The following is a 27,405-nucleotide window of genomic DNA, read 5'->3' on the forward strand; positions in this document are numbered from 1 at the left end:
GATTAGATGTCATAAAAGATTTTCCTTTTCACCCACAACAATTTGATTTAACTGTGCCTACCCTGAGCTTCAAACTTGCTCCTTTCGCACCAAATTGAAGCTGAGTTGAATTTTCTTGTATTTGTGATCTCAAGTGGTCTCCCTTTAGTCATGCCTATGAGAAAAAATCATGCCCCTTCCAAGATTGGGAATCATAGTAGAGTGGGAAAATCATGGAATGTGTCACCTCTCAAGGATTATTTCTTTACCTCAAAATTCCATCTCTTGATCTCTTGAAGCCCCTCAACTAAATCTTGGATGTACTTCCAAGGTGAGTTGAAATTGCCACTAGCTAAGACTCGTATAGCCATCCACTCATGCTAAAGCAAATGAGGGGGTTCCCATTTGCATTGGGGCAATGATGCATTGATTGATACATCTCTTTATGACTCGGGCTTTTAGCAATATTTCTTACCTTTATCTCTATATTCATTATATATTGTATTTAAATATCACAATTATCAAAATTATTGATTGTTTTCTTGGATATGCCATCTCATCACAATAGCATACTTCTACAAACATATTATATTTGACATATCCATTTTAGATAGGAAAATCAAATTCCATTATTAAAAAGGTGATATAATTCTATAAATATGCAATTTCAATTTCTTCTCTCATATATTAAGTTCATATTATTATTCCACACTATTTGCACTCTTCTCTCCCAAATTTGCCTCCTTACATGGCCTCTAAAAGCTTTTTCATGACATCAATTCTAAACAACACTTGATTATCCTATTCCTATGAGTGTTTTTTCTATAATTTTCTACATTTTTACGTAGCTTACTTTGGTATATTGCAGGTGCTTAAAGGTTATTTAAGTGAATATTATGTCACCCTATAAATGACCCAAATGACACCTATGGTGCCTCATAGCCTCCATATCCTACTCACATTCTCCTCAGACCTAAAAACATTGTCTTTCCTTGTATAACCTTGTAAAACCAATTTTACCCTTCATGATTAACTTTCTGTCTATGGTTCTTCCTTGATAGAAACCCGCTTTACATGCTCAACTTCTCAACAACGTCCCCTTGGCAGGCTCTATTTCCACTCAAATTTAAGTTTTTTTAATTGTTATTGATTTTCGCATATGAATATTTCTGCTTCAACGATACCTTATTTACATGTGGTACCTTTTGCCAATTGGATCCATAAATTCAATTCACATATCATTAATTCCTCCCACTTTTATGGCAGCACATTTTTTAAAATGCATTATTAGTGTGCAAATATTAGAAGGATGAAGATTCCAACACCGTTCTTTTTATATCCTTTCTATAACAATTAGAACATTGTATTTCTTGCCTAAATTTGTTAGAACTACTTGTAACATCATCTTCTTTTCCATTCCCTCACCTACATTATTTAGCCCCGCTTGGTAAAAATAAGCTCCCAAATTTTTCTCTGGCATATCCCACTCTTCTTGTGATCTTAAAATCAGATCTTTCGAACATCATTTATCATTATCATAAGTATCAAGATTTATAGATTCATAATACCATTAACGCCAACCATTTTTTTCAATAGAAGTTTTAGCTATCTAATATTTAACAAATAACATAAATCATTTGTATGACATGAACAATACAGTGCAGCCTGAGACCTTGGGCATTGATTGTCCTAATATATTTTTCATTAAGTTTGGCGGCCTGGCAAGGGGGCTGACCTTTACACAACCACAGCCAAGAGGTATTAAGAGATCAACAGCAGAATAGCAAAGGTGATGCCTATTACAAGTAAAGAATTTACAAGGTCAAGAACAAACCATTAACACCACACTAGCAGCATAGCTAGTAACCCTTATCAAGAGTGGGAAGCCAACTCACTCAACTGGGGGAAAAGGAGAAATAAAATGACTCTTTCTTCGCCAACATACAACTGTCCAAACAATACTCTCACTAGGGTCCCCTCCACACAGTAGTGGAACCCCCATTGTGAGACCATCAGCAGTAGTAATAGAGTGTCGGCAACACTAAACGTTAGCTGCCACGGGCTGGAGCAAATCAGGATCAGGCTGCAGCAGTTAGAGAAGACCAAAAAGGACTGCATCAGCAGCATGAGGCGGAAACAAGCCCACCCGATCAGAGGTCAGTTCAGCAGGAACATCACCTAGTTGTGGGGGCAAAGGGAGAATCAGAAGCTTGGATGGTCATGGATAGTCAAATGATCGATCAATGATCATCAATTGCATCCTTCTAATATGTTTTAACTAATTGATCAAATTGCTTATTTTCTTCTTTCAACTTTAGTACATCATCCTTCTCTAAATATTTCTCCTCTTCCATCCTATTGAGATTTTCTTTCACTTCTATCTTCTTTTGAACCACCTCATTAAGTGTAACTTTCATTCTCTTGTAGTTCTTGGTCTAAATTATGAGTCACATAATGGTTCAAAATTATCCATTCTAAATACCTTGACTGTTCTATCAATTCTAATTTAAGCATTTTATATTTCATAAGAATAATTACTCTTAAAAAGCCACTACAAAGCAAAGCATGTGTTGTTTTTCTGCACATAATTAATTCAGATTCATTTCCAGATGTAAACAGAGATCGAAACTCAACACTAATGATGCAGTTTTCAACAGTGCTGAAGTATCTTTCAGCAATTCAGGATTGATCATGCTTGACAATCGTCTTAAAACCAAACAAACAAATAATCAAAAAATTAAAGGCCATATTTCTAAGCAGGTCCATCTTTGGTACCATTGGGATTTTAAGTTTTGTCCATATGCCATGGCAGAATCCCCTGAGAAGTAGTCCTAGAAATCAGACTGTGCATGAACCAAACCTCGATCCCGGCAATGCAGGGGATGAACCAATGACTTAGAAATATAATGAGTTTCAATTCTAATATAATTTGCAGCATGACAAAAAAATAAGTGGGTCAATTGAAAGAGACACGTTTATTTCTGTCAAATTATGATTATTCATTTGTAAGAACTTCAAGCAATAGTACCGGTGCAAGTCAAGAAATCTGCCTACCATAAAAAATCATTTATTTAGCTCCAATGCCATGAAACAATGTTGGCTTTAATGCAACCAATGGCTTGTAGTAATGGTGTATTTAAACCGATAAATCCAAAAAGAAGAGCTGTTATAATGCTGAATTTCAAATTGTCTGACATCTAGCCAAAAGAATATGGACAACAGCCCATCTTTCAAACTCAAGCAAAATTGAAAATTTTCAATGGTCTTTCTTCTGGGCATGATATTAAACATCATATCCTGTAAGTGTGAAGCCTCGTCCTACAATCTCACCACAACAAGCCCATGCATAACATTCTAGTGCAAATAGTACACCAACTCCAACCTCCTCCACTTTTAATTCATTTCTGTTCTTCAATTTCTGCTTCACAAGGTCCACTTCCTTCCAAAATGACTCATAGCGGCCTGGAAGGCTGGATAAAAAGTTGATTTGGTCATCAAAACAAAAAATAATGACTAGTTCACAGAATATATATCTTGGCTTCACAATAAGATATCTATATCTTCTAATCTATTAAATACAATATAAAGTAATCAATAGAACTAATTGAAAGATCAACGAGCATCAAAACCACATGCAGTCATTGGGTGAAGCCTAAAAATGATTCAGTCTCCCAACAACAAATTTAACATGAAATAGCATGTTAAAGAAATTAAGAACATGCAAATAGTATAAAAATGATGTAAAATGTATTTAATTTATAACAATTATCTCCTTTACCATTGCAATAATCAAGAAGACATTTTTCTTTTATTTCAACAAACCAGAAACTTTAAAGCAAAAATTAATGGTACCATTGATAATGTTGATGGTCAATGTTGTGCCAGCATACACAATACTTACCAAAAAAAGTAGTCTGGCTCTTGTCGTACTGCAGTTGGAGAAAAATGTCAACTGTGGGAAATATAGGAGTTATAGTTCTACAGTAGATATTTGATTTAAAATCTTCCAATAACAACTTTTTGTTTTTAACTTCATCTCAAGGTATGCTCATTACCTTCAACATAGTGCATACTTGGGCATGACCGCAGATTGTGTGCTTCTTGGAAATCAAATCAAAACCACTTGAAGTTCAAATCATTCTTCAAGTTATAGATATCCTTGTTAAACAATTCTTTCAATCTTTTCAGCACCACAAAAAATGTGCACACAAGCAAAAAAATTCATTGTCTGCTTTCTGACTGTTTGATAATTGAAATAGCTGGCGCATTTGCATTCCAAAAGCACATTTTGATTTTGAAAAGCATCATGATGGATAATTTCTGGAATCAGGGGTCAGTGGGGAAGGAGTTCAGAGGTTTTCCAAAAATTTGAAGATGGCTATTAAAAATACTTACAATCTAAAAGCAGCTGAAGTTTTAATACAATATGCTATATTTGCAATGATAATGACCCACTTGAGTTTTTCACGGCTTATAACATGTGATTGAATGCAGCTAGTTAAAAAGTAGTGCAATTGATTGCATATGTCTCAAGCCTCTTAATTTAAGGTTAAGTTCTAAAAAAACAAGCAGCGAAACAACCGCTAAGCTGCATCTGTTATTTATCCTTAATCACTTCAAAACTTACATAATAGCGTGCAACAAGAATACCTTCCCTGTAAAAGGCATACATGAACATAAGCTAAAACTGGTTCAATAAGTAGACCCTAAGATTGCAAACTCTCTGAGTACTCTCTAAGTTACGAAGTACTCTACTTTTTTCACCAAGCGAGATATCACAAGTTTTATCTCTTGCGGTTTTATAAGCACAAATAAATGCAGGTAAAAATGTTGATGCAGGTAAAACACTGGTTAAAATGCATTTTTCAATTGTTCCTTCTGCCATAAAACCATGTGTTTTCTCTTTCAAAATGTCAATTTTCAATTTAACATTTCGTACTTGAACTTTACCAAAAATCTCTTTTTAGGATATTTTAATTTTTAGTACTTTCTAAGTTGCCGAGTTGAAAATTTTGGGCTTCCTGAGTACTTTTTGAGTCCGAATGTGTGAACTATGATTAAACAGAGCAATATTGCTACCACCAACTTATGCCATTGATAGCAATGCATACACAAGAAATACCTTCAAAAAACTGTAAAGAAATCACCTTAATCTACCATAGTAACACAGGGACATGCCTGCCCCCCTTCCCCAATGCACCCGACACAAGGACACACCTGAGACACGGGGACAGCGTTCTCACATCCCCAGTGGCGCCACCATTAGGCTGTCATCTTGCCAAGGACGAGGGGACGTCCCTGCATCCCTTGTGGGGATAGGGGGGCAAGAACAAGTCCCCTGAGGAGGCAGGGGGACTGGAACAAGTCCCCTGACCCCTCCAAGGGTCAACTAGGTGAGCCCTATCCAACCAAAAAAATTTAAAATGTTTTTAAAAAAAAAAACGTGTTAATAGTCTATTGGGTGTATTGGATATCATATTATGTTGCTCAATGAAATCATCTCTATGATGAGATACTCATACTTTTGATATCTATGACTATTATTATTTAATATTTATATAATAGAAGTTAGAACTCTTTTGTTTGCTCAATTGCGTATTTAAAAATTTTAATATCAAAAAATGGGGTGATTTTTGTCCTTGGAATTGAAATTTGCCAAAATTTCATCCATGCCCAGGAGGCATTCAATGCAATGTTCAAGACTCGAGTATTTAAATTTTAGTAAATTAGTATTTTACATCTTTGTCTTATATTTTTATATATATTTTCATTTCTAGCACTTTAAGTACAATATAAGGCATAAAGATGTAAATTGTGAATACTGAAAATATGTATAAGACACTTCTATAAACCATTCTATGCTAAAAACGTGAGCACACTTCTATAAACCATTCTATCCAAGGAACCCCATTGATTAGGAGCCTTGAATGGCGACTTAAAGCTTCCTACTTATAGGGTGCATGGGAAATGAGTGAAATGCAAAGCTTGTGGCTCTCAAATGAGCCAAGATGAGTGACACTTGCAAGGTGCACTACACAATGGAAGATTCAATGAAGTAGGAGCAATGGGAAGCTAGTATCCAATCATTCCTAAACGAAAATGCAATGCAAATGGGAGTAAATTAAGATGATGCAAAAACTAAGCTATGATGCAATGCAAGTACAAGGATAGTAAAGCTAGTCTAACAAGATGTGAGTTCAAATCCTCCTAATTAGACTATAAGATTTAGGCTAAATGCAATAAAGAAAGTACTAAACTAGTATGCAAGTAAGCTAGATGAGAGCGCAAGTGTAAGTGCTCAAATGAAAGTGAAGCAACATAACAACAGCATGAAACTCCAAAGATGAGGATAGCTTCCTTTTAAAGAGCAATAAACAATTAGAGATTAAGAGGCAAAATCGAGGGTGGAGAATGATTCTCATTTTGACTACGGTGCACAAGATTCTCAAGAGGCAAAATCAATGGTTGAATTTAAAAAGCAAAAGATGTATGGAGGAGATTAAGAGGCAAAAGAGATTAAAATGTCTTCTTTTTAATTTTTAATAAGGAAATTCCTTTTTTATGTGCACAGATAAGGTAAAGGGGATTTTATTTAATTAAAAGGATAAGGTGTTCAAACCATAAGATAAAATCAAATAAATGATTAAGTGATGATTTGATCAAGGATAATTGATTGATAAATATGCAAAATTGATTAAGCATAAGATGTAGTTTAGTATAGGTATTAAAATGCTGACAAGGGGGCTTGTAGTTTACCAGACCAATTTTGGGTAATTACACCTCTTTGTTCTCTTTTTGCAATCAAGGCTTCAAGTTCATCCATATTTCTTTCCTCTTCTTGAGTTTTTGCCCATTCACTTGCATATTCTCCAAGATTTCTACTACTGGTGCTTGCAATCTTGGTTAGTACTATATGATCCTTAAGTGCACTAGCTCTAAATGCAGTCTCGATTCTAGGTAATGAATCTTTCAATCTTCCAATTTCAAAAGCTAGTAACTAACCAATCAACATTTCCCTGGTAAAATCTTTGATGAGAGGAATGACTTCCTCAACTGCATTTACCTAGTTCTCATAGATTGGTGTTAAGGATCTAAGAATTTTTTGAACAACTTCATCTTTTGTTATAGTTCCTCCTATGCTCTTTATCCATATTTCAATTTCAATAATCCTCTACACATTCAATAATAGTTCCATCTTCCTGCATTCTAGAATTCTCTAATCTAGTTTTCCAATTATACACCTTTGCTTTCTATTTATATTTATCACCTTTATATAACTTTTCTATTTTTGCTCAAATATCATGTGCTAGGTCAAGTTCCTTTACCTCAATGAATTATGATTTAGATAGGGCATTTATGAAAGCTTCTCTTGCAATCATGTTGAACTGGAATACCTTCTTCTCCTCATCAATACATGAAGACAGATCTCTCTCTATTTTGACCTCAATTTTATCCCTTGTGATCAACCAATAATCAATTCCCATTTATATCGCATCTGTTCGCATCTTGTTCTTCCAATTGTAATAGTTATCAAATTTAGGGCTCCTTCAAGTAAGCATAGTAGATCTCCTCAAACTGCTAAGCTTCCCTATCAAAGAGGACTTGATGCACTGGTACCAATTGTTAAGTAAGGTCCACACACAACTAGGGGGGGTGAATCAGTTTTGAACAAATATAATTTAATCCAAACTTATAAATCTGATCTCCAACAATTAGAACAATGATGCACAACAATAAGAAACCATACACCATAAGATTTGTTGACTAGGAGAACCCTTGATCAAAAGGAAAACCCAGATGGGGATGGTACCCACAAGAGAATATACTAATATATAAATTCCTTATGAAAAGATGTGACCATGTTAGGAGTCAAATACACTCCATTTAGCATAACAATCTCTATTAAAGGACAAATCCCTGTTAGGAGACCTTGAACCTTTGTTAGAAGGTTCTGACTCTGTTAAAGGCTAGAAAGAACAAATAGACCCATTGTCTAAGTGCGTCAACAAAAGTGAAAGACAATACTTTCAAATTGACATAGCCAATGAGCATGAATTGTATAATTTGCAACTTACCTGCCAAAAATGTTCCTTTGAGGTCCACTTAATCAACCAACATCATCATTATTTTGCTCTGATAATCTACTAGCAAAGCTCGTATTATACACCTCTCATACCTTCCATACATACATCCCAAACAAGGAAAGCATCTTTCCTTTATACCCGTACAAATAATTAATAAGGTCAGCTTATTAGAGCTTCCCCAATATACAATTATTTACATAGAACCACGCTAAGGCATACATGCCTTCATAAGCATCAAAACAACCATTACATTAAGTTCCTCACACGATACAATAAGAATATTACATGTCAATGATAAACAACACATTAGATATCATAGTTGACTGCTAGTAGAGTATACCACACATTTCACACTAATGACCCTTCCAATATAATCCAAATGCCTCGCAATTCTGAAAATACGCATGGACAAGTCTTCGATCATCTTTTATGCTCGCCGGCATTGATTCCTATTTGCCAATAAGATACAGAAAAAAAAAAAAAACTCTTGCAACAACCTCTATCATTATTTCCTAGTCACCAGTATCTACCAGTCATCACTAAACAATCTATAACTTAACCAAATCATCTCATAAAGAATAGTGAACATAGACATGATGTCTGCACTCATTCTACTATACATATGTAAGCTCGCATATCTAATTTTGTCAACTACTACTTTCGCTGATTTGAAAAATAACCTACGATGTATAGAATCTGAGTCTATCATGAACATAATAACATATGTTGTCATCAATGACAAAACCTATCATCAATACAACTCATCCAAGTACCAACAATGTCCTTAATTCCTAGCAATCTCCACCTTTGGCATCAATGGCAACATTGTTGGAAAACCATAACATCTCTACAACTCATCCAAGTACCAACAATGTCCTCAATTCCTAGCAATCTCCAACTTTGGCATCAATGGCAACATTGGCGAAAAACCATCAATCCAAAAGTAAACAAAATATTACAATTTTTTGAATATATACAGTCTTCAAATTTTAAACTTCTTATACATATATGTTCCCTAAATATATTTGATACTTTCTTGCAAATACCTTCCACAATGAAAGGTTTTTCACACATCAATGGCAAAGGTGCCAATATGTCAAATATCAAGATTCTCTTGCAATTTCTGAAGTTTCTCTCCCCCTTTGATGATTATCTCATCAAAGTGCCTACATTGGATCAATCAAATCGACAACTAAAAATGTCAAGTACCAATGAATTCTATTATGTCAAAAATCATTATATAAGAGCTTTAAGACTAGCTTTGTGCCATACGACCACCCCCCAAGGAACAATACCCAACATCTCATCTAGATGAATGCATGTGCTCTGAATATACTGGACTGATGCATATCTACATCAATTACTTTTCCAGTTGGGCCATTACCCCAAGCACACCTCTGAGGTACTCAAAAGTGTATTTACCCAAAAGTTTAGTGAATATATCTACTACCTTCTCTTTTTATACTCACATATTCCAATCTGATTTTCTTCTCAGTGACTCTCTCTCAAAAAATGATACTTAATTGCAATGTGATTAAACTTTGAATAAAACTGAATTCTTAGACATGTTAATTGTACTTGTATTATCTCAATGTATGATAATAGGTTTAGATAATGTTATACCAATGTCCTTTAGCATTAATTCATCCACATCAACTTATTATAATTGTTTGTTGCTGCTACATACTTTGCTTCTGCAACAGATTGTGATATGAAATCTTGCTTCTTTCTCAACAACGAGACTAGTCTTCCTCCAAGGAAAAACATTCCACCACTAGTACTTTCGCTGTCATCAACATTTCCTGCTCAATCAGCACCAGATAAGCATATAGTGTGAAATCATTTGATCTATCATACTATAAGCCAAATTCCAAAGTTCCCTTCAAGTATTTGAATATTCCTTTTAATTACTACTAGATGTGATTCCTTAGGATCTACCTGATACCTTGTCACAATACCAACTACGCTAGCTAAGTCAGGCCTAGTATGAGTCAAATACTATAAACCACTAATCATAGATATGTATGTTTTCTGAACAGTGCTAGGGTAATCATCATTATTAGACAATTTAAAACTTGTAACCATAGGTGTTCTAACTAATTTGCAATTTTCCATGCCAAATCTTACTAAAAATTCCTTGAAATACTTAGTTTGAGATATAAAGATACCATCTTTTGTTTGAGTCATTCGCAATCCCAGAAAGTACTTCATCTCACCTATCATAGGCATCTCAAATTCATATTTCGTTTCATCGGAAAATTTATTGTTCACCTCATCATTTCCTTCAAAAATGATTTCATCCACAAATGCTATAATAATCAAGTAGTCCATCTAAATTAACTCTAAGGTATAGATTTTTGTTTGTATTTCTCTTTTTGAATCCCAAGTTTAGCAAGTGTGTGTCTAACTTCGCATACAAAGCTCTAGGTGCCTTCAATCCATAAAGGGCTTTGTTCAATTTACATACCATATCTTCTTGCTTTGTTAATTAAAATCAATCATTGCTCAATGTATACTTCTTCCTCTAATTCTCCATTCATGACAGTTGATTTGGCATTCATCTTATACACTTCAAAAAAATTATTAGTTGCATATGCCAAAAAATAATCTAAGTGCTTCTAATCTTGTTACAGGAGCAAAGGTTTCCTCAAAGTTAATACCTTCTTGTTGTGAATAACCTTTATATACCAATCTTGTTTTGTTTCTCATCACTTCTCCATGCTCATTTATTTTATTTCTGAATACCCACTTCATTCAAATAACGTTCTTGTCATAGGCCTAGGGACTAATTCTCATGTATTGTTATTTTCAATCGATTCAAGCTCTTCTTTCATAGCATTAATCCATGATTCATCTTTGCATGCTTCATCAGTATTTTTAGGTTCAAACTCTAAAATCAAACAAATTGCATTCCTCATTCTTCCTCTTGCCATTATTCCATTACTTGCATCACCAATAATCTGATTTTCGGATGACTTGAAGAAACATCCCTCAGTGTTCTTCTCTAGGTTCATCTAGTTGAATATGAATTCCATTATCAATCTCAAAGAATAGTTCTTATGAATTCTAATTTTGTACTACCCTTTGACTTGTACTTGCTTGGTTTGTATCATAATTTCAATCATATTCAAAAGTTCTTTCTTGTACCTGAAATCTTTCATCAATTCTTCCATTTGCACTTTCAACAATCTTGTTATACTATCTGTAAGCCTTACTTTTAGTAAAATATCTAAGAAATATTCCTTTGTCACTATCATGCCCCTTATATTTTGATACTAATAACTTTTTAATTTACATGTTTTAAATTTAGTGAAATGAAGATTTGTTCTAATTAAATGGATTTGTTTTAGTATTAGATAAAGATAAGTTAGTATGGTGTTAAACTAGATGTTAGTATAATTGAGTTTAAATATTAAAAAGGAAAAGAAAAGAAAAGAAAGCATTATAAAAATTAGTTGTATTAATTATTATCTAGTTTAACTTGAGTTTATAATATTATTGTTGTAAATGATCCTTGTTGAATTATTTATGTGGTAAGTACAAAGATGCTAAAATTGGTTTAGATTAACGTTAGAATCGTAGTTATGTTTTAGTTAACTATATTGATCTTTTAATTCTAGTTTCGATCGAAGAGATGTTTAGCTTATGAAATTTAACGAGTTAGTATCCGAATGTAAGATGATTTTATTATTTAGTGAAGTTTATGTTTAAGGAAGGGTAGTATCTTTTTTTGGTTAATATGTTGTCTAAGAAAGTTAGTTAGTATACTTTTATTCATCTCAAAAGTAGTTTAGATTTATTATGTGAAGTGATGACATCTTTCTTAAATCAAAGGCTAGTGTTAATTTAACTTAAAGTGTTTTAGATTAGTAAAGTGTAGTTAGTGATATTCTTTTTTTGGTATCGATAAATGTTACACTCATAATTAATGTTAGTAGAAATTTGGTTCAATGTAAATTTAGTTTAATTATTTTAATCAACAATGAATGTCTAAGTTTAAAACCTCTGAGTCCTGCAAGATGTTTCAAAATTGAGTTGTAGTCTTCAAAGTTTTGATAAGAGGTTTTGGCATCCGCCTTGCAATGTAACTTCATAGATTATGAACCTATCAACCTTGCGAATTCAAGTTAATTATTATTAAAACAAAAACAAAATTGTGTGCGTTTTTGCGCCTTATATTTTGGGCATGACAATCACTTCTAAGATCAAATTTCCTTATTTCATCATCTCTCTTGATATGGCATTTGCTTCCAAAGATTACGCTATATTTAATAGTAGGTGTATGACCAAACCAAAGTTCATAAGGTGTTTTACCTATTCCTTGTTTAATTTGAACTATATTCATTATGTATATTGCTTCTCTCCAATGTAAATGTGTCACTTTACCTTCAAGTAACATTCCTCTTCCTACCTCACAAGTTGTTTTGTTTCTTCTCTCTACTACTCCATTTTGTTGTGGTGTTTTAGGGGCTGAAGTTTGTCCGCGAATTCCATTATCCTCACAACATGCATTGAATTGATTAGATGTAAATTCTTCACCTATGTCAGACATTAAACATTTTATCTTTAACCCTGATTCATTCACAATTTTTGCCTTGAAGATCTTAAACTTATCAAATGCCTCAAATTTCTCTCTTAAGAAAGAAACCCACGTCATCCTAGTGAAATCATCAATCAAAAGATTAAAAATCTCTCACCGTAGAATGTTCTTGTTTTGGTAGGTCCACATAGATATGTGTGAAAAATCTATAACTTCTCTAAAGTAGCAGCAAATGGTTTGCTCTAAAAAGTACTCCTTTCCTATTTTGTCATCGCACATTCCTTATACATCATGTGAAAGTTTCACAATCTTAGGTAGATTTCTAGCTGCAATGGAATTACCGACCTTCACTATGTTATCAAAGTTATTAAGACAAAATCTCCTATACCATAACTAATTGTCATCAACTTTTACAATAAAACTACTTATCTCTGAGGGGTTTAACAGAAATACATAACCATTGGTTCTAGTATAAGTTGCAATCTCGTTTCCTTCCTTATCCTTGATTGAACATTTCTTATCAATGAATTGTAAATGATAACCCTTGTCTACAAGCTGGCCAGCAGTTGGCAAATTATATTTACGTCCATCAACAAATAAAATATCATCAGTGTTAGTCTTACCATCAAGTCATATTGAACCTTTTCTTTTTATCAAGCAAAGTGCATTGTTACCAACTCTGACAACACCTCCATCATGGCTTTTCAAATCAAAAAACCTGTCTTGGTCACCTGTCATGTGATGTGAACATTTAATGTCTATAACCCAATCTATTTTCTTTTTCTCGACATGTGAAAAAGTGTTTTTTATTTTGTAATAGGACTTTCATCTTTAATAGCAACAAATCATATATCATCCTCATTATCATTGTCCTCAAAGTTAACATCCCTAATCTCAATTTCATCATCACTAACATGCAAACATAGTTAACATCCCTAATCTCAATTTCATCATCACTAACATGCAAACATTCTTTAGATAATTCTGATAGTAGGATTTAGGTCTAACATTAAATTCTCTTGTACGACATCTTGATGCAAAATGACCAAATTTGCTGCAATTATAACAGCGTATAGGTAGATTCTCTTGTAGGACATCTTGATGCAAAATGACCAATTTTGTTGCTGTTATAACAGTGTATAGATAACTTACCTTTAAAAACTCCTCTACCTCTTTGTTCTCTTTTTGCAGCTTCAAGTTCATCCATCTTTCTTTCTTCTTCCTGAAATCTTTGATGAGAGGAATGACTTCCTCGATTGCATTTACCTTGTTCTCATTGGTTGGTGCTCAGGAGCTAAGAATTTTCTGAGCAACTTCATCTTTTGTTATAATTCCTCCTGTGCTCCTTATCCCTGCTGCAATTTCAGTAATCTTCTGCTCATATGCTCTTAAAGTTTCATCTTCCAGCATTCTAGCATTCTTGAAGGACCCGTTTGTTTGTTGGAATTAGATTCGAATTGGGATTGTCAAATTCCAGAATTGCCATTTTTGATGTTTCCATTCAAAACATAAACTAGAATAGAAATTTGCTAATTTACATTTACTCCCAAAATCAGCATTTAAATCTTCCCTCTAAATAGGTGGAATTGGAAAAATAATTCTAGTTCCACTTAAATGGGAATTGGGGCAAAGTAAAATTCAAAATGTTTTATAATTCACATTATCGTTTCCACATTTGGGATAAAGAACACACTGGTCTGGCTTGTTGGACAAGAAATAGGAAGAAGACGTGTTATTTACGATGTAAGGTTTCAGATTTCAGAATTTATAGAAAATGGGAAAATAGGTTTCAGAAGTCATTAAAAAAAGACGAGAAGTTGCAAGCACTTTTCAATTTTGGCTTTTCCAGAATACAGCTCGCAAACATTGGAGACAGCAACAACAAGATTTGATTTGTGGTTCTGGTGTTGGTTTTAACGGCAGAATATAACCAGCTCTCAGGTTCGATTCCCTGAGGCCTTGGTCAGCTTCCCCAGATCACAAATCTGACTCTGGCCTGTAACAAACTCACTTGAGCATTCCATAATCTCAGTGAGGCTTCTAAGCTCTTTTGGCTTGACCTAAAGCAGAATGCTCTCTCGAGATCACTGTCATCTTTGCCATCTTCTCTACAATATCTCAACCTTTCTAATAACTAGTTGAGCGGGGAAATACAGAATTTGGGGCATTTCAGATCCTTGAGATACGTTGATCTTCACTTTAACAAATTCACAGGGATTATACCCAGTTCTCTATTTGGCTTCCACATCAACTATCTACAACTGTAGAGAAATTCCATTTTAAGTCTTGTTCAGTTGTTAATATGCCCATTGTTCAGATCAATTTGTAAAGCATATTTTAAAATTCATCCTGGTATAGATGGGTCTGTCAAATGGTTGCAATGAATGCAAGAATTTCACAAAATATTTTTTGCTCAATGGAACCAAATGCAGAAAATGCATTTTCTCATCATGAATTCTAGGTGAACCAAACAATTCCAACTATATACCCAAAATCATCTTCCAGTTAAAAACTTCCTGAATTGTCAAATTCCATTATTTGGCAATTCCAGCATTAACTAATTCCAACAACCAAACAGGCCCTAATCTAATTTTCCAATTTAGCAACTTTGCTTTCTTTGTATATTCATCACCTTCATATAATTTGTTTTAATTTAGCCCAAATATCATATGCTAGATTAAGTTCCTTTACCTCAATGAATTCTAATTCAAACAGGGCACTTATCAATACTTCTCTTGCAATCATGTTGAACTGGTATATCTTCTTCTCCTCATCTATACATGAAGACAGATTGCTCTTTGTTTTGACATCATTTTAATCCCTTGTGATCAACCAGTAGTCGATTCCCGTACAGATCAGATGTGTTTGCATCTTGTTCTTCCAGGTGTCATAGTTAGTGAAAGGGTGTAACCCTGTTAGGAGTCAAATACACTTTATTTAGTACAACTGTCCATGTTAAAAGACAGATCCCTGTTAGGAGACCTTTAACCCTTGTTAGAAGGTTCTAACCCTGTTAAAAGCTTAAAAGAACAAATAGACCTACTGTCTAAGTGCCCCAACAAAAGTGAAAGAACTGGCTGATCTGCAACTTACTTGCCAACATCATCATTGCTCTGCTTTGATAATCCAGCATCATATAGCTCTCATACCTTCCACACATACATCTCAAACAAGGAGAACATCTTTCCTTTATAATCTTACAACTAATTAATTAGGTCAGCTTATTAGAGCTTCCGCAATGTACAAGAGATAACATTGGACCATGCTAAGGCATACACGCTTTCATAAGCATCAAAACAACCATTACATTAAGTTTCCTATACAATACAATAAAAATATTACATTTGCCTATGATAAACCACACGTTAGAATATCAGTCAGTTGTCAGTAGAATATACCACACATTACACACTAGCAACCTTTCTTGAATAATAAAAATGCCTTGCAATTCTGAAAATACACACACATACAATTCTTCTATGATTTTTCATGCTCACTAGCTTTTATTCCTGTCCACCAATAAGATATAGCAGAAATACTGACAACTGTCTCTATCATGATTTCCTATTCACTCATTTGCTACCAGTCATCACTAAACAATCTGCAACTTAACCAAATCATCACATAAAGAATGGTGAACATAGACATGATGTCTACACTCATTATACTATACATAAATAAACTCGCATATCTAATGCTGTAAACCAATTGTCTTTGCTGATCTGATAAAAAACCTGCAATGTAGAGAATCTATGTCTGTCATGGACATAAGAACATATGTTGTCATCAATGACAAAACCTACCATCAATAGAACATCTCTGCAACTCATCCAAGTGCCAACAATGTCCTCAATTCCTAACAATCCTAGAGATAATTATCTTCCAACAACGAAATCACTCTGTATTTTTGCAGAATGAAATTAATGCACATTTGAAACTATCCTAGGCTAGCTGATGCCGATTATAAAAACAAAAAAAAATCAAAACTCCCAAATATACAAAAATAAGCCACTCAAAAGATTTTGAAAATGCCTACAAAAATTACACTAGCCATGAATTTTTTAAATAATTTATCATCATTGGTTTGTAACCCTAGCCACCAGCTGCAAAAACCAGCTCAGAAAAAACTGTAATTGAAAAGAAAAAAAAAAATGCTTCCTGATTTCCTTTAAAAAGTTGGTATGATTTCATCCAAATATCATACACAATTTGCCTAAAAAATAATCTTCGAATTCTTCCCACTTTTAGCTTTGATACTATGGGTTTCAACCAAGACATCTAAAGTCCTAATGTTCTATAATCTAAATTAATCTTTCAACCGTTGAAAGTTCAAACAACAAAAGCGTAAAAACAATATACAAATAATTACAACTTCAAATCAGTTTTTCATTCTCTTTGAAAAACTCACAAGGAAAACTATACAAACTGTTCACCAGACAACTAGATGGTAATTATATTTTATATGTTTTTTCTCTCTTCTGCTTATCTTATACTAATTAGCAAAAATTATAATCCTCAAAGAGCTCCTTCTCTTGCATGAGATAACTTGAAAGTTAAGCCTAAATTGTTAATTGTATATTACATTTTATTAGACTTAATCAGCTAAATATATGATTCACTTTTTATTAGAAATGAAATTGCAAAATAGATTAACTCAAGTCACTTCCAACACATTCACATTGAATTCAAGTGGAAGTTCCTACTGAGCTGAAAACTCAACTCATGAAGTTTTCAAGTTCTCAATTCTAAAGTATAAGACCAATGTTCCATAAGAAGTGCATCCCCTGACCCATAGGGATCTAGAGGATATCCACAATCTTAAGAATGTACGCATCAGAACAGAGATGATTAATTAAGCTGCTCGTTCCATGCTTGCAACTAAAAAATTTTAAACTTGTCATGGTTGAAACAGTTAACTGCAATTGTTCTGTCTTGCCTTCCTAATTTTAATTGTCATATGAGATAATGACACTATTATTTTGATGTTCACAAAGCAATGTAGTAGACGTTATCCGAAACACAGTTCTTTATACTTGTGCAACTCAAAAAATTCAAAAATATTTTTTCCAATTCTCCTGTATGTATTATTATAAATGTTATATATGTTTCTTTCACTCTCAGATCCCAGTACACATTAGAAAAATAGTGGAAATATTCCTCCTCAAACCATGTCCCTGCATCCCTAAGTGTTAAAGCATGTAGCTTCAGTCTGGCAATGACTGTGATCAGATCTATATATACATATGTTTATATGTATACCAGTATGATGTACATACTGCTATGTATACATACATATGTATATAATGGCAGTATATGTAATCCTGAATATGATTGATAAAGTTGAACCGATGAACATATATATTATCTGAGATCACATTTCAGCCATAATCGAAACTTATTCTGATTCCTTTGATTTGAAGATCATTATCGATCTATATAAATATCGGGCTGCATATGAATCGAGTTCATTATGATCAGTTATACATGTTTAAGACTTGTGTTAAGTCTACTATAATCGGGTATGATAAACAAACATTGAACCAGTATGACTCCGTGTAATATGTATACTCGATCTGCCTGACATAACAAGGCATCGAAATCAATTAATGCAAGTATATCAAAGGATCAATAGCATCTCAAGTTAAAGAACATTTTTGTTATCTCTGTTATTTCTGTACTAACTTATATAGATTCTGGAGCAATTCAAATTCACTGACATCAGTGTTCAAATCTGCAATCAAAATCATACATCAGTCAGCCTCACATTGAAATTTGGTAAGAAACTTTACACTAAGGGTCCGTTTGGCTGCAAGAATTCCCAGATGCCGCATTCATCTATGCTGGAATAAGCTCTCTTCTGGTATTCGTGCATTCTTAAATAAGTTATGGAATATCATTTGGACCTGTTTGGTTGACCTGGACAAGGAGTCTAAAGATGCATATTCTATGTTTGGTTGCAACAATTGAAATAGGAATTGGAATAAGTTTTGTTTTAAAATTTTAATAATTAAATTATTTTTTAATTTGGTAATATTTTAAAATAAGCAAGATTTTTTATTTATAAAAACTGGTTGTTTCATTAATTTTTTAAAAGCCAAATTATTTTAATTAGCTTTTATTAGGAATTCTGCTATGCTCATTTTGGGGTCAAATTAGGATAGGCGAATTCTAATTCCGATTTTGTACTTTGCAAACAAACGTCAAATTGATGAATACGAGCATTTAGATTTTCCTATTCCTGCCCAATTCCTGCAACCAAATGGGGCCTAAGGATAGGAGAAGAATCGGAAAAAAATTCCTATTCCTCTTATATTTGTTATTATGTGTTGGTAAATATATATTTCCTTAACTCACATGTCCCAAAATCCATGAAATAAAATATTGAAAATTCTTCCTCAAGCCAGGTCTCTGCCTTCCAGATAATAGGCGAAGCATAGGATAAGACTCAATTTCATCTAGGCCCTGATGATATAGCATTCTGCATCATTGTATATAGCAGGTAACCTTTTAATGGATTGAAAAATAATTGCTATTGTATATGTTGACACAAATTTGCCCATCATCTTATTCTAACTTGTCATATTCCTAGACTACTGATGGTGCATGTTGCTAGGATGTTTCAGAATTTGGTATTTGCTAGGACAATTTGGTGATCATGCATGTACACATCATCAAGAGTGTGGTCTCAAGACACTTTCCCTTCAAGGTCATTATGTTAATATGATGATTGATCATCTTGAGCTTGAAAATGGGCAATCCATGCTCAACTTTGCGGGTTCCTTAAGCTTTGCTTTGTATTCAATAGGAACCTTTGATACACATAAGATTAGAGAGATTAAGCATGAAAACCCTTACTTAGCTATGTACATCGGTAAGAATGAAGCTCTGTTTCCAAAAAAGGGATAGTTCAAGTTAGATTTTGATGGAGCATCGAGAGGCAACCCAGGTAAAGCTGACATAGGATATTGCATTCACAATGACAAAGGAGAGGAAATTGCCAATATAGCAAGGTACATTGGGAGAAGCTACTAATAATTGGGCAGAGTTTTCTGCTTTAGTAGGACTCTTGTTATGCAAACATTTGGGATAAATAAGTAAGAAATAGGAGGAGACTCGGCCACTCTTAGGAAAGGAGCTCTTTCTAACTGGAAGCTAGATGCAAAGTTCTCGACAACTTTAGAACTATGCAAAGCCTTCAACAAAACAATAATTAACCACATTTATCGGAAAGGGAATAAGAGAGCAGACAAGCTAGCTAATATGGGGATTGATAAACAAATTAAATAAAGTATTAATCTTCACTTCAGTCCCCTTTAGTAATTATTTAATGATAACTTGGCATACTTTTGATATCCTCGTAAATGTTTAAATTATTTCCCTTTTGTCAGTTATCAATTCCTTTTGAAAGCTCTTAAATCACTTTCTTATGTTTATTTTGTGTTTCTTTCTTCTTCTTTTTAATATATGTTGTTTCCTTGATGTCTATCTTTTTAGGATCTCAATGTCTTTAGCAGATTTACGTCTTTCTTAGGATTCTCTAACCTCCTAACAAGTAGTATAGAGTTTTGTTGGAGGTTTATCTGTGCTAATTCACGTCACACAAACCGAAGGGATAACTAAGGAATTAAGGAATCTCCAAGGGTTTTGATGGAAAAAGGGCAATACTAACAGACCAACGCCCATCTTTGTCCTCTCCATATCCCTTGAGTGGGATTGTTTAACTATTTCTCTATTAATATATGGCTTCGGCCTCTTGTTTATCAATAAAAAAAAAGTAAATAAAAAATAAAATAAAACAATGAAGATCTGTTCAAACCGATAAAAAAAAATGAAGATCTTTTAATGGTTTGAAGGCACCGTTCAAAACATGGTGAACTTAATGATACGGTAGTTTGCTCAATTTTTGATTTCTGTCATGATCGAGAATTTATTTGATCTCATTGATCAATATCTAGGAATTATAAAACACCTACAAAAAATAGTTTCTTGAAGATCTCTTGTTTCCAGAGTATGTTGAATTTTATGAAACAAGTCAACAGAAATAGTTATTGAAACTCCAACAAAGTCATGACCAAGGATATTGATCATTTACTCAATGATGATGTTGGCAAAGACCTCAACCTTGGTATCATTCTTCACAAACAGAAAGTTGACAGTAACGACATGGTAAAAACTTTGCTCAATATGTATGGACATCATCTAACTGTTGTTGAGAAGGAATACAAAGCAGCAAGTATTCATTCATTCAAGGGAATCAATACAAGTGAAGGACCATATTCTGAATAATATACACGGATAATTGAGCACACATGGGCAAAAAACCAAGTTTACCTCTGCTGTTCTTCCACCAAAAACATTTTGTAGATTTAGTGGACATTCTAAAACCAGTAAACTGTTAATGTTGCATTAAAATAAAATTCGTTTTTGTAGAATATAAGATAGCTTGCACAACATGGAGCACTGGAAAAGTGAGTATTAAAAACATGCTGCAAACTTTTGGAAATCCAAATAGTCACCAAGCTAATTTGGTTGTCAATTATTGAGATGAAGATGTAACAAAAATAGTCCTGGAAAATAGTACTTAAAAACTATTTGGGATATGTCTACCTTTGGTATATGAAAGATGTCATTTAGGAACTCGGTACAGAACTCGAAATTATCCCACGTGCATTAAGGTGGACATTTCATGCCGGGGAAGAATTATGAATAGACCTCAAAGAGTCACTATACTGTGAATGGAAATTGAGCACAAGTCTACAATGACTTTTGGCTCAAGAGTGGTCTCTGCACTGCTCCAAAATATTTAAGCGTTATTTGCCAACTGTGCTTTCTCAAGATAGTTGTATCTTGAAAAAACATTTTCCAAAAATGCCATAGCCATGTTCTTGCAACAATATTACAGTTTTCTCTCTTTCTTAATATTAATTTCCAGATATTCGGATTCAAATAAAACTCTACAACATTCCTAAATTATTCTTTGAAAATAAAATCATTAATAATAAAATTTATATTTGGGTAGACTTCTAACTTTTCTGGAACTCTAGTCCCCATTCTAACTCCAGTCATCCTTCAAAGAGGCATAAGGAATTCTAAATGTTTGAGAGAAAAAGACTAATACATTGCTCTTACTGGGCATCGTGTCTCATCCCTAATTGTAGTCTTGACAACATTTAATTGATAAAATTCTGCCATTGTGAGCATCCTTTCCAAATTATCAACTTTCATTATATTTTCTACGATGAAATTCTGGAACATAGAGAGCAAAAAATCAAGCCAGTATTGCTGGCACAGGCTGATTATCATTTCTGCCTTTTCCGCTCCGTATTCCTTGAAATCATTTGTATATCTCACCATTATAGAAGAGTCTTAGAAATATGAAGAGTGCTTCCATGTTCACCTGTGCAAATGAATTTCCATGTTCCTTGATTGTTATCCTGGGGTTCAGCATTGACTTAAACACGATGGATCTTCCAGAGAGAATAGACTGATGCACCAAGAAGCACCCCCCATCAATAGTATACAGAGTAACATACCCAGAGGAATCATAGTCAGGCACTGAATCCTAAGTTATTAAGATGTGAATTCTCTATCCCAGGGACTTGACTGCAGATTTGAGACATTCGTTCTCATCTGCAGCGTTTTTTGCAGCAGATGTGAGGAACTGTTTTTACTGATGAGTATCCTGAGGCTAATCTCTTGAGAAGCAATAAACCCACTAAGGGGCATGTCTTTGTCTATAAGCCTGGATGCCTACTTGTGATATTGCCATGCTTTTCTACAAAGATTGAAGTAGTCATGACTCATGTTAACAATAGCACATGATGTTGGGATGGCCAGCAAGGCTAAGCCCTGGCATCCCACATGTTTCTCTTGTGAAACTTGTGTCCACATATCAGCTATTGCTTGCACAGATCAAATGTGGTCATGCTTCAAGAAAATAGCACAGAAATCATTGGATGGCATCCCTAGTTCATAGCCCTTGAGATATATAGGCTAGTCTCTTGAAAGTTATAAATTTATGGTTCTCAAGAATGCCAAACAGCAAGTGCAAAGATTTGTTTATGATTCAGATTATTGTCCTCATTTGCATCCACAAAGGAATACTGGTTTATTATGTTAGTCTCTAGAAAGACAGATCGTTAACAAGACAAAGCCATAGGTCAAAGGATTTGAAGAGTTATGACTCAACAGGTTTTACTAATTCCATAAGTGTTTTTAAGTTTGAAATTTGAATGTAAAGTAATCTAGTGGAGGACTAATATAATTCAAGGAATGACATAAGACAGCTATGGAGTGGAAGGATGAGTCAATATTTCCCTTCATGAAGTAGTGTTGATCTCCAATTGCTTTAATGATTTCATGAATGGCCCAAGGCTGTATTCCACCATGGCATTTTCTTGAAGATCTCTAAGGCCTTTTCAACATATTCATTTTGCAAGTATCCTGCAATCATTACATTCCATGACATCGATATTTCTTTGAGGCATATTGTCAAACAGTTTATGTGCACTCTATAGGCTTCCACATTCTGCAAATATATTTATTATTTACCAGTGAGCACCTCACTGATGGAGACCATACGTTGCTCCAATTCAACGAATTTTGCACACCAAGAAATAACTCTTTACTTTAGCACAAGGATGGAGGATTCTGGCAAAGAAAGTTTCAAATGCCATATCAACAAACCCATAGTGTGCAAGCTTAGCAACCATTACATGGCATGAAATATCAGTGGTGATGTCATATAAAAACCATCCTCTCCAAACATTTTGATGAATGCCCAATGAAGGCACATTCTGTTAAACAATTTCAACATCTGACCTGCATTTCCACATTTTATATTAATGGATATCCATATACTATCCCGGGCCTGTCTACCTGCAACACTTCAAGTCCACATTTCACATTTTGAGGAATGTTCAAACACTATTCGAAACCTCCCATTCAATCATGGTGTAGCTCTGCCTATTGTGTTCCATTTCTGGCAGGAAGGATGTTGAAAATGAGCATGGCATTTAGTCCTTTACACCTGCAATTGCAGTGTCTGAAGGTTTTTTAAGCATTTCATGATGCAGTCACAGCTAGGACCTAAAAGAGATCTGTCCAAACAGTGTAGTCTGAGTTGACACAGCGGAATCAATCAACACAAGATCAACAATAACTCATGGAAGAACTAGAAACATGCAGTCTCACATCTTTGCATTAACACAAATTCACAAATTTACATCAAATTGGCCTGCAACATGCAGCTTACATTCAAGGCATGCATGCCTGCTTTACAAACAAAATCCAGAATTCTAAATCCTCCAAACCCTCAAAAGTATGCCACCAAGAAGCTCCTGCAAACAAAGAACAAAGCCTAAATATATAGAGCCTTCGCAAGAAACATGTCAGCCCAGATCAATTAAATTTTCCAATAAGAAGAAAAAGTAATACAAAAATATAGGTCAGGGTCCAAATCATGAAGATCTCAATGCCAACTTGTTGAAATGAAGCACAAGCCGAGAGAGATGCCGGCCTCTGGTCAGGAACATTGTGAAATGTGCCACAAAAACTTTGCCAATTGGGAAATTACTTCACAAGATCAGAAAACTCTAACTGACCATAAGAACATAAAGAACACACAGTCCCAAACAAGAAACTGAGAAAGTATCAAATTGAGGTGGGAATCTAGAAATAAGTAAAACATGATCTCCAAAACAAGCCCTAAGGTTTGCTGCAGCAACTAAGCCAAATCAAAGGAATGCCACAGGAAACTCAGAAGCTAACTGAACAGGAACAAATAGAAAAGAAATATTTTTGGGTGATGCAAGATTGCCAACAACCCAAGGATGCTCCTACATCATTTCAACATAATTTCTAAAATTTGTTGTTAAGCTATTCACATACCTATTCATGCTTCTCCATCTGCATACATGTTTGCTATGGCAGAATTTTTTACAACTTTTCCGACAAAATCCTGCAAGCTCTGATAAATGTCAATATGTTGTTCCAAGCTCCCACTTAAGGCACACAAACAATCGATTCCATCCTTCTTCGTTGATGGCAGAGAAAAGAGGCTTTGAAACTTCTTTTGGCTCCCAAAGTTGGTTATGCAACTAAGTGAGAGTGCCAATAAATACTTACACCTCCAATGCTGAAAATTTTCCTTTCAGGATACCGATACGGTTGTAAACAATGTGTCAGGCTCTGACAAGGTTATAAAAACCTTGTCAAATGTCAGTAAAGCTTTAACTTTACAAAACCTGTGATGCCCGATACATATATTGCTTTCATTGCGCTTCTAAAGTACGTTAGGAGTTTAATTAGGTTTTATATCCATCACAAAGTGCCAATGTAATGTATTTCAAAAATGAAATTCATTTTAAAATCTTTTGAAAACTCCAACTTGTTGTAATTTGGAATTTTAGCAAGGTTATGTAACCTTTTTAAAGCTCAGACTAGGCAATATAAAATATTAGGCCATAGGAGAGATCTATCTTCACAATTTTACTGAGATGATCTCCAAACACTCCTGCATACAATTTGCAAAATCTTCTTGATGAATCAGTAAATTTTTAGATTAATTCATATCTTTTGCCAGTACTTTTTCATTCCAAACTTGATCATGCCGTTCATAATAACTACAATAGAGCCACGTTAATTGTTTTGCTCCAACCTTTCAAAAGCTTTTGTTTTAATTGTTTCCGTAAACTGTCTGCCGAAATTTTGTAAAACATGACCTCCCAAATGGCAAGGAATTTTGACATGGAAATTTGCCATAGCATCTTGAGACAACTAAGGCAAATAAGCATCTTCAGTTTGACAAAAAAATTGACACTTGATATGATTAAAAAATTAAAAATCTTGAATCAGCAGTTCATTACATAACAATAATTGCCACTGTCAACTCAAAAGTTCAAAAATTTGGTGGGGTCCAAAACAGGGGAAACAAGAAGCACAGATGTCCACTTCAAATTCCCAAAAGTGATGAACAATTGCAAATATAATGCAATTAATTTATAAGTATAAGATATATTGCAATTGGACTATATATGTCCTATAATATTCTTTAGAACTGCACCAATTTTGCGAGTATTTCAGTTGCTAATGTTAAGGTAACAGATCAAAATACTATATAACTAAAAACGTTCAAATAAGTGATTACTTTATACACCCCAAAGTCACGATTGCAAGAAAATCAAGACCGTATATGGGTAGACCAAGAAACATGGTGTTGGTTCGACACAAAGTGACTTGGCTTCTGTACTTGTTTACCACTGAACAAAAATGTTTAGAGATATTAAATAATAAAGAAATAGCATATAGTAGTAGATCAACCTTGCCAGCCGAGTGTATAGCAGGCGTTTAGAAAGCTCATTACATTTCTCCACAGTTGCTGGCTCTTGTATGTAATGTTTGTTCTGCTCCAACAATTGCTTATAATAGGTGCAGGCATGCTTCATGACAAACTGTGAAGCCACATTTGCTTTACTCTGCAATTGTACCAGCTTTGACGTCATCTTTGCTTTCTCCTGTAGCAAAATTTTAAACAAGCACTTAAGATATACGAGAAGCAAACAGTGTATAAAAACCTCCAGCATAATCCAGACTTAACTCAAAAGAAAAATAAACTTAATTCCTACATATCTGTACTGGCGCAAAGATAAAATAAAGAAGACAAAAAACAGATTCATTCGACCCCAACATAATTTCATGATCAATGGCAGAGTTGACTAATGGCAAACGCTCGTCCACTGAATTCCGTTTACAAGGTATCCCTCTAACAATGTATGGTATGGTCGAGTTCCGAAGTAAGACGATTTCTTTATTTATTAAACAAGAAACAAGGAAGAAATTGAAATCAATTAGATATAAAAACAGATACATTTCCATCCCATCCAAAAGGAAAAGGACTGACCAAGCAACGGGTTACAGAAGCTATACATAAATCGAAGCCTCTAAAGAAGAAGAGAAAGAAAGAGATTCAGTTCATCGTTTGTACGGGAAGAAAAAAACTCTGAACCCGAACCCTGACAAATGCTTTCAAAATGCATATCAACGTAAGTATTTCAACAATACCAAATGTCAGTGAATAGATTTATCAGGGCAAAAGCGAAAATGTGTGTGTACTATGGAGTTAACTCCCCCACGCAGAGTGATTAAAAAATAATTGAAACTGCTTACCGATGCGACGAAGAGCCGATGATCTGATGAGATCCGATGCCCTAAGACGACACCACAAAACCTGGTTTCCTTCCTCTCACCTCGCTGGTCGTCTTATTTCCTTCGGAAGAGTTTAACTAACAATTAAATTTCATTATAATTCATTCATTCGTCCAAATCCCCAACAACTAGACGTGTTGGGCCCCGCATTTGAGGAGTACGGTGATACAGGGAGAGGGAAGAGCGAGAGGTGGTGTTTGAAGGGTAATTCGGTAGTGGCATGATTATTATATTATAGATTTTGTTCTCATTAGGTATATTTACTAGCACTTGCGCTCAAAAGAGGTGCAAGGGATACGCTGATAGCTGTTTGATTAGAAATCATAAAAAAAGATTTAAATGGAAAATATACAAGTGTATTTAAGTGTAGATATCCAAACATTTATAAGTCATTCTTGTACATAGTAGCATCTATTTTGGAAGACTTAAAGTTATAGTAGGGTCCTATTGTGATTTTTGTTTGTCCTCCTAAGAAAGCGCAACAATCAAATGCATGGGAAGACATAAAAAAATATTGTATTTGCATCTCTAAATCCTCACTTTTTTATATTCTTGATCATTAAGTGTGAACCTATAGAGCACAAATTGATATAATTG

General features: G+C 34.2%; 1 protein-coding gene across 1 annotated transcript; it reads right to left on the minus strand.

The window, feature by feature from the left end:
* Positions 1-3,026: 3,026 nt before the first annotated feature.
* LOC149567493 (uncharacterized) lies at positions 3,027-26,855 on the minus strand. Its single transcript, XM_089820684.1, has 3 exons — positions 26,770-26,855; positions 25,924-26,117; positions 3,027-3,449 (listed from the first exon to the last, which is right to left on the minus strand). Exons 2-3 carry the CDS (start codon positions 26,103-26,105, stop codon positions 3,263-3,265), a joined length of 369 nt encoding a protein of 122 aa, XP_089676810.1. The 5' UTR covers positions 26,106-26,117; positions 26,770-26,855; the 3' UTR covers positions 3,027-3,262.
* Positions 26,856-27,405: the final 550 nt, after the last annotated feature.

This window comes from Cupressus sempervirens, chromosome 3, assembly GCF_028749045.1.
Source record: "Cupressus sempervirens isolate cs-2001-9-10 chromosome 3, ASM2874904v1, whole genome shotgun sequence".
NCBI classification, from domain to species: Eukaryota; Viridiplantae; Streptophyta; class Pinopsida; order Cupressales; family Cupressaceae; genus Cupressus; species Cupressus sempervirens.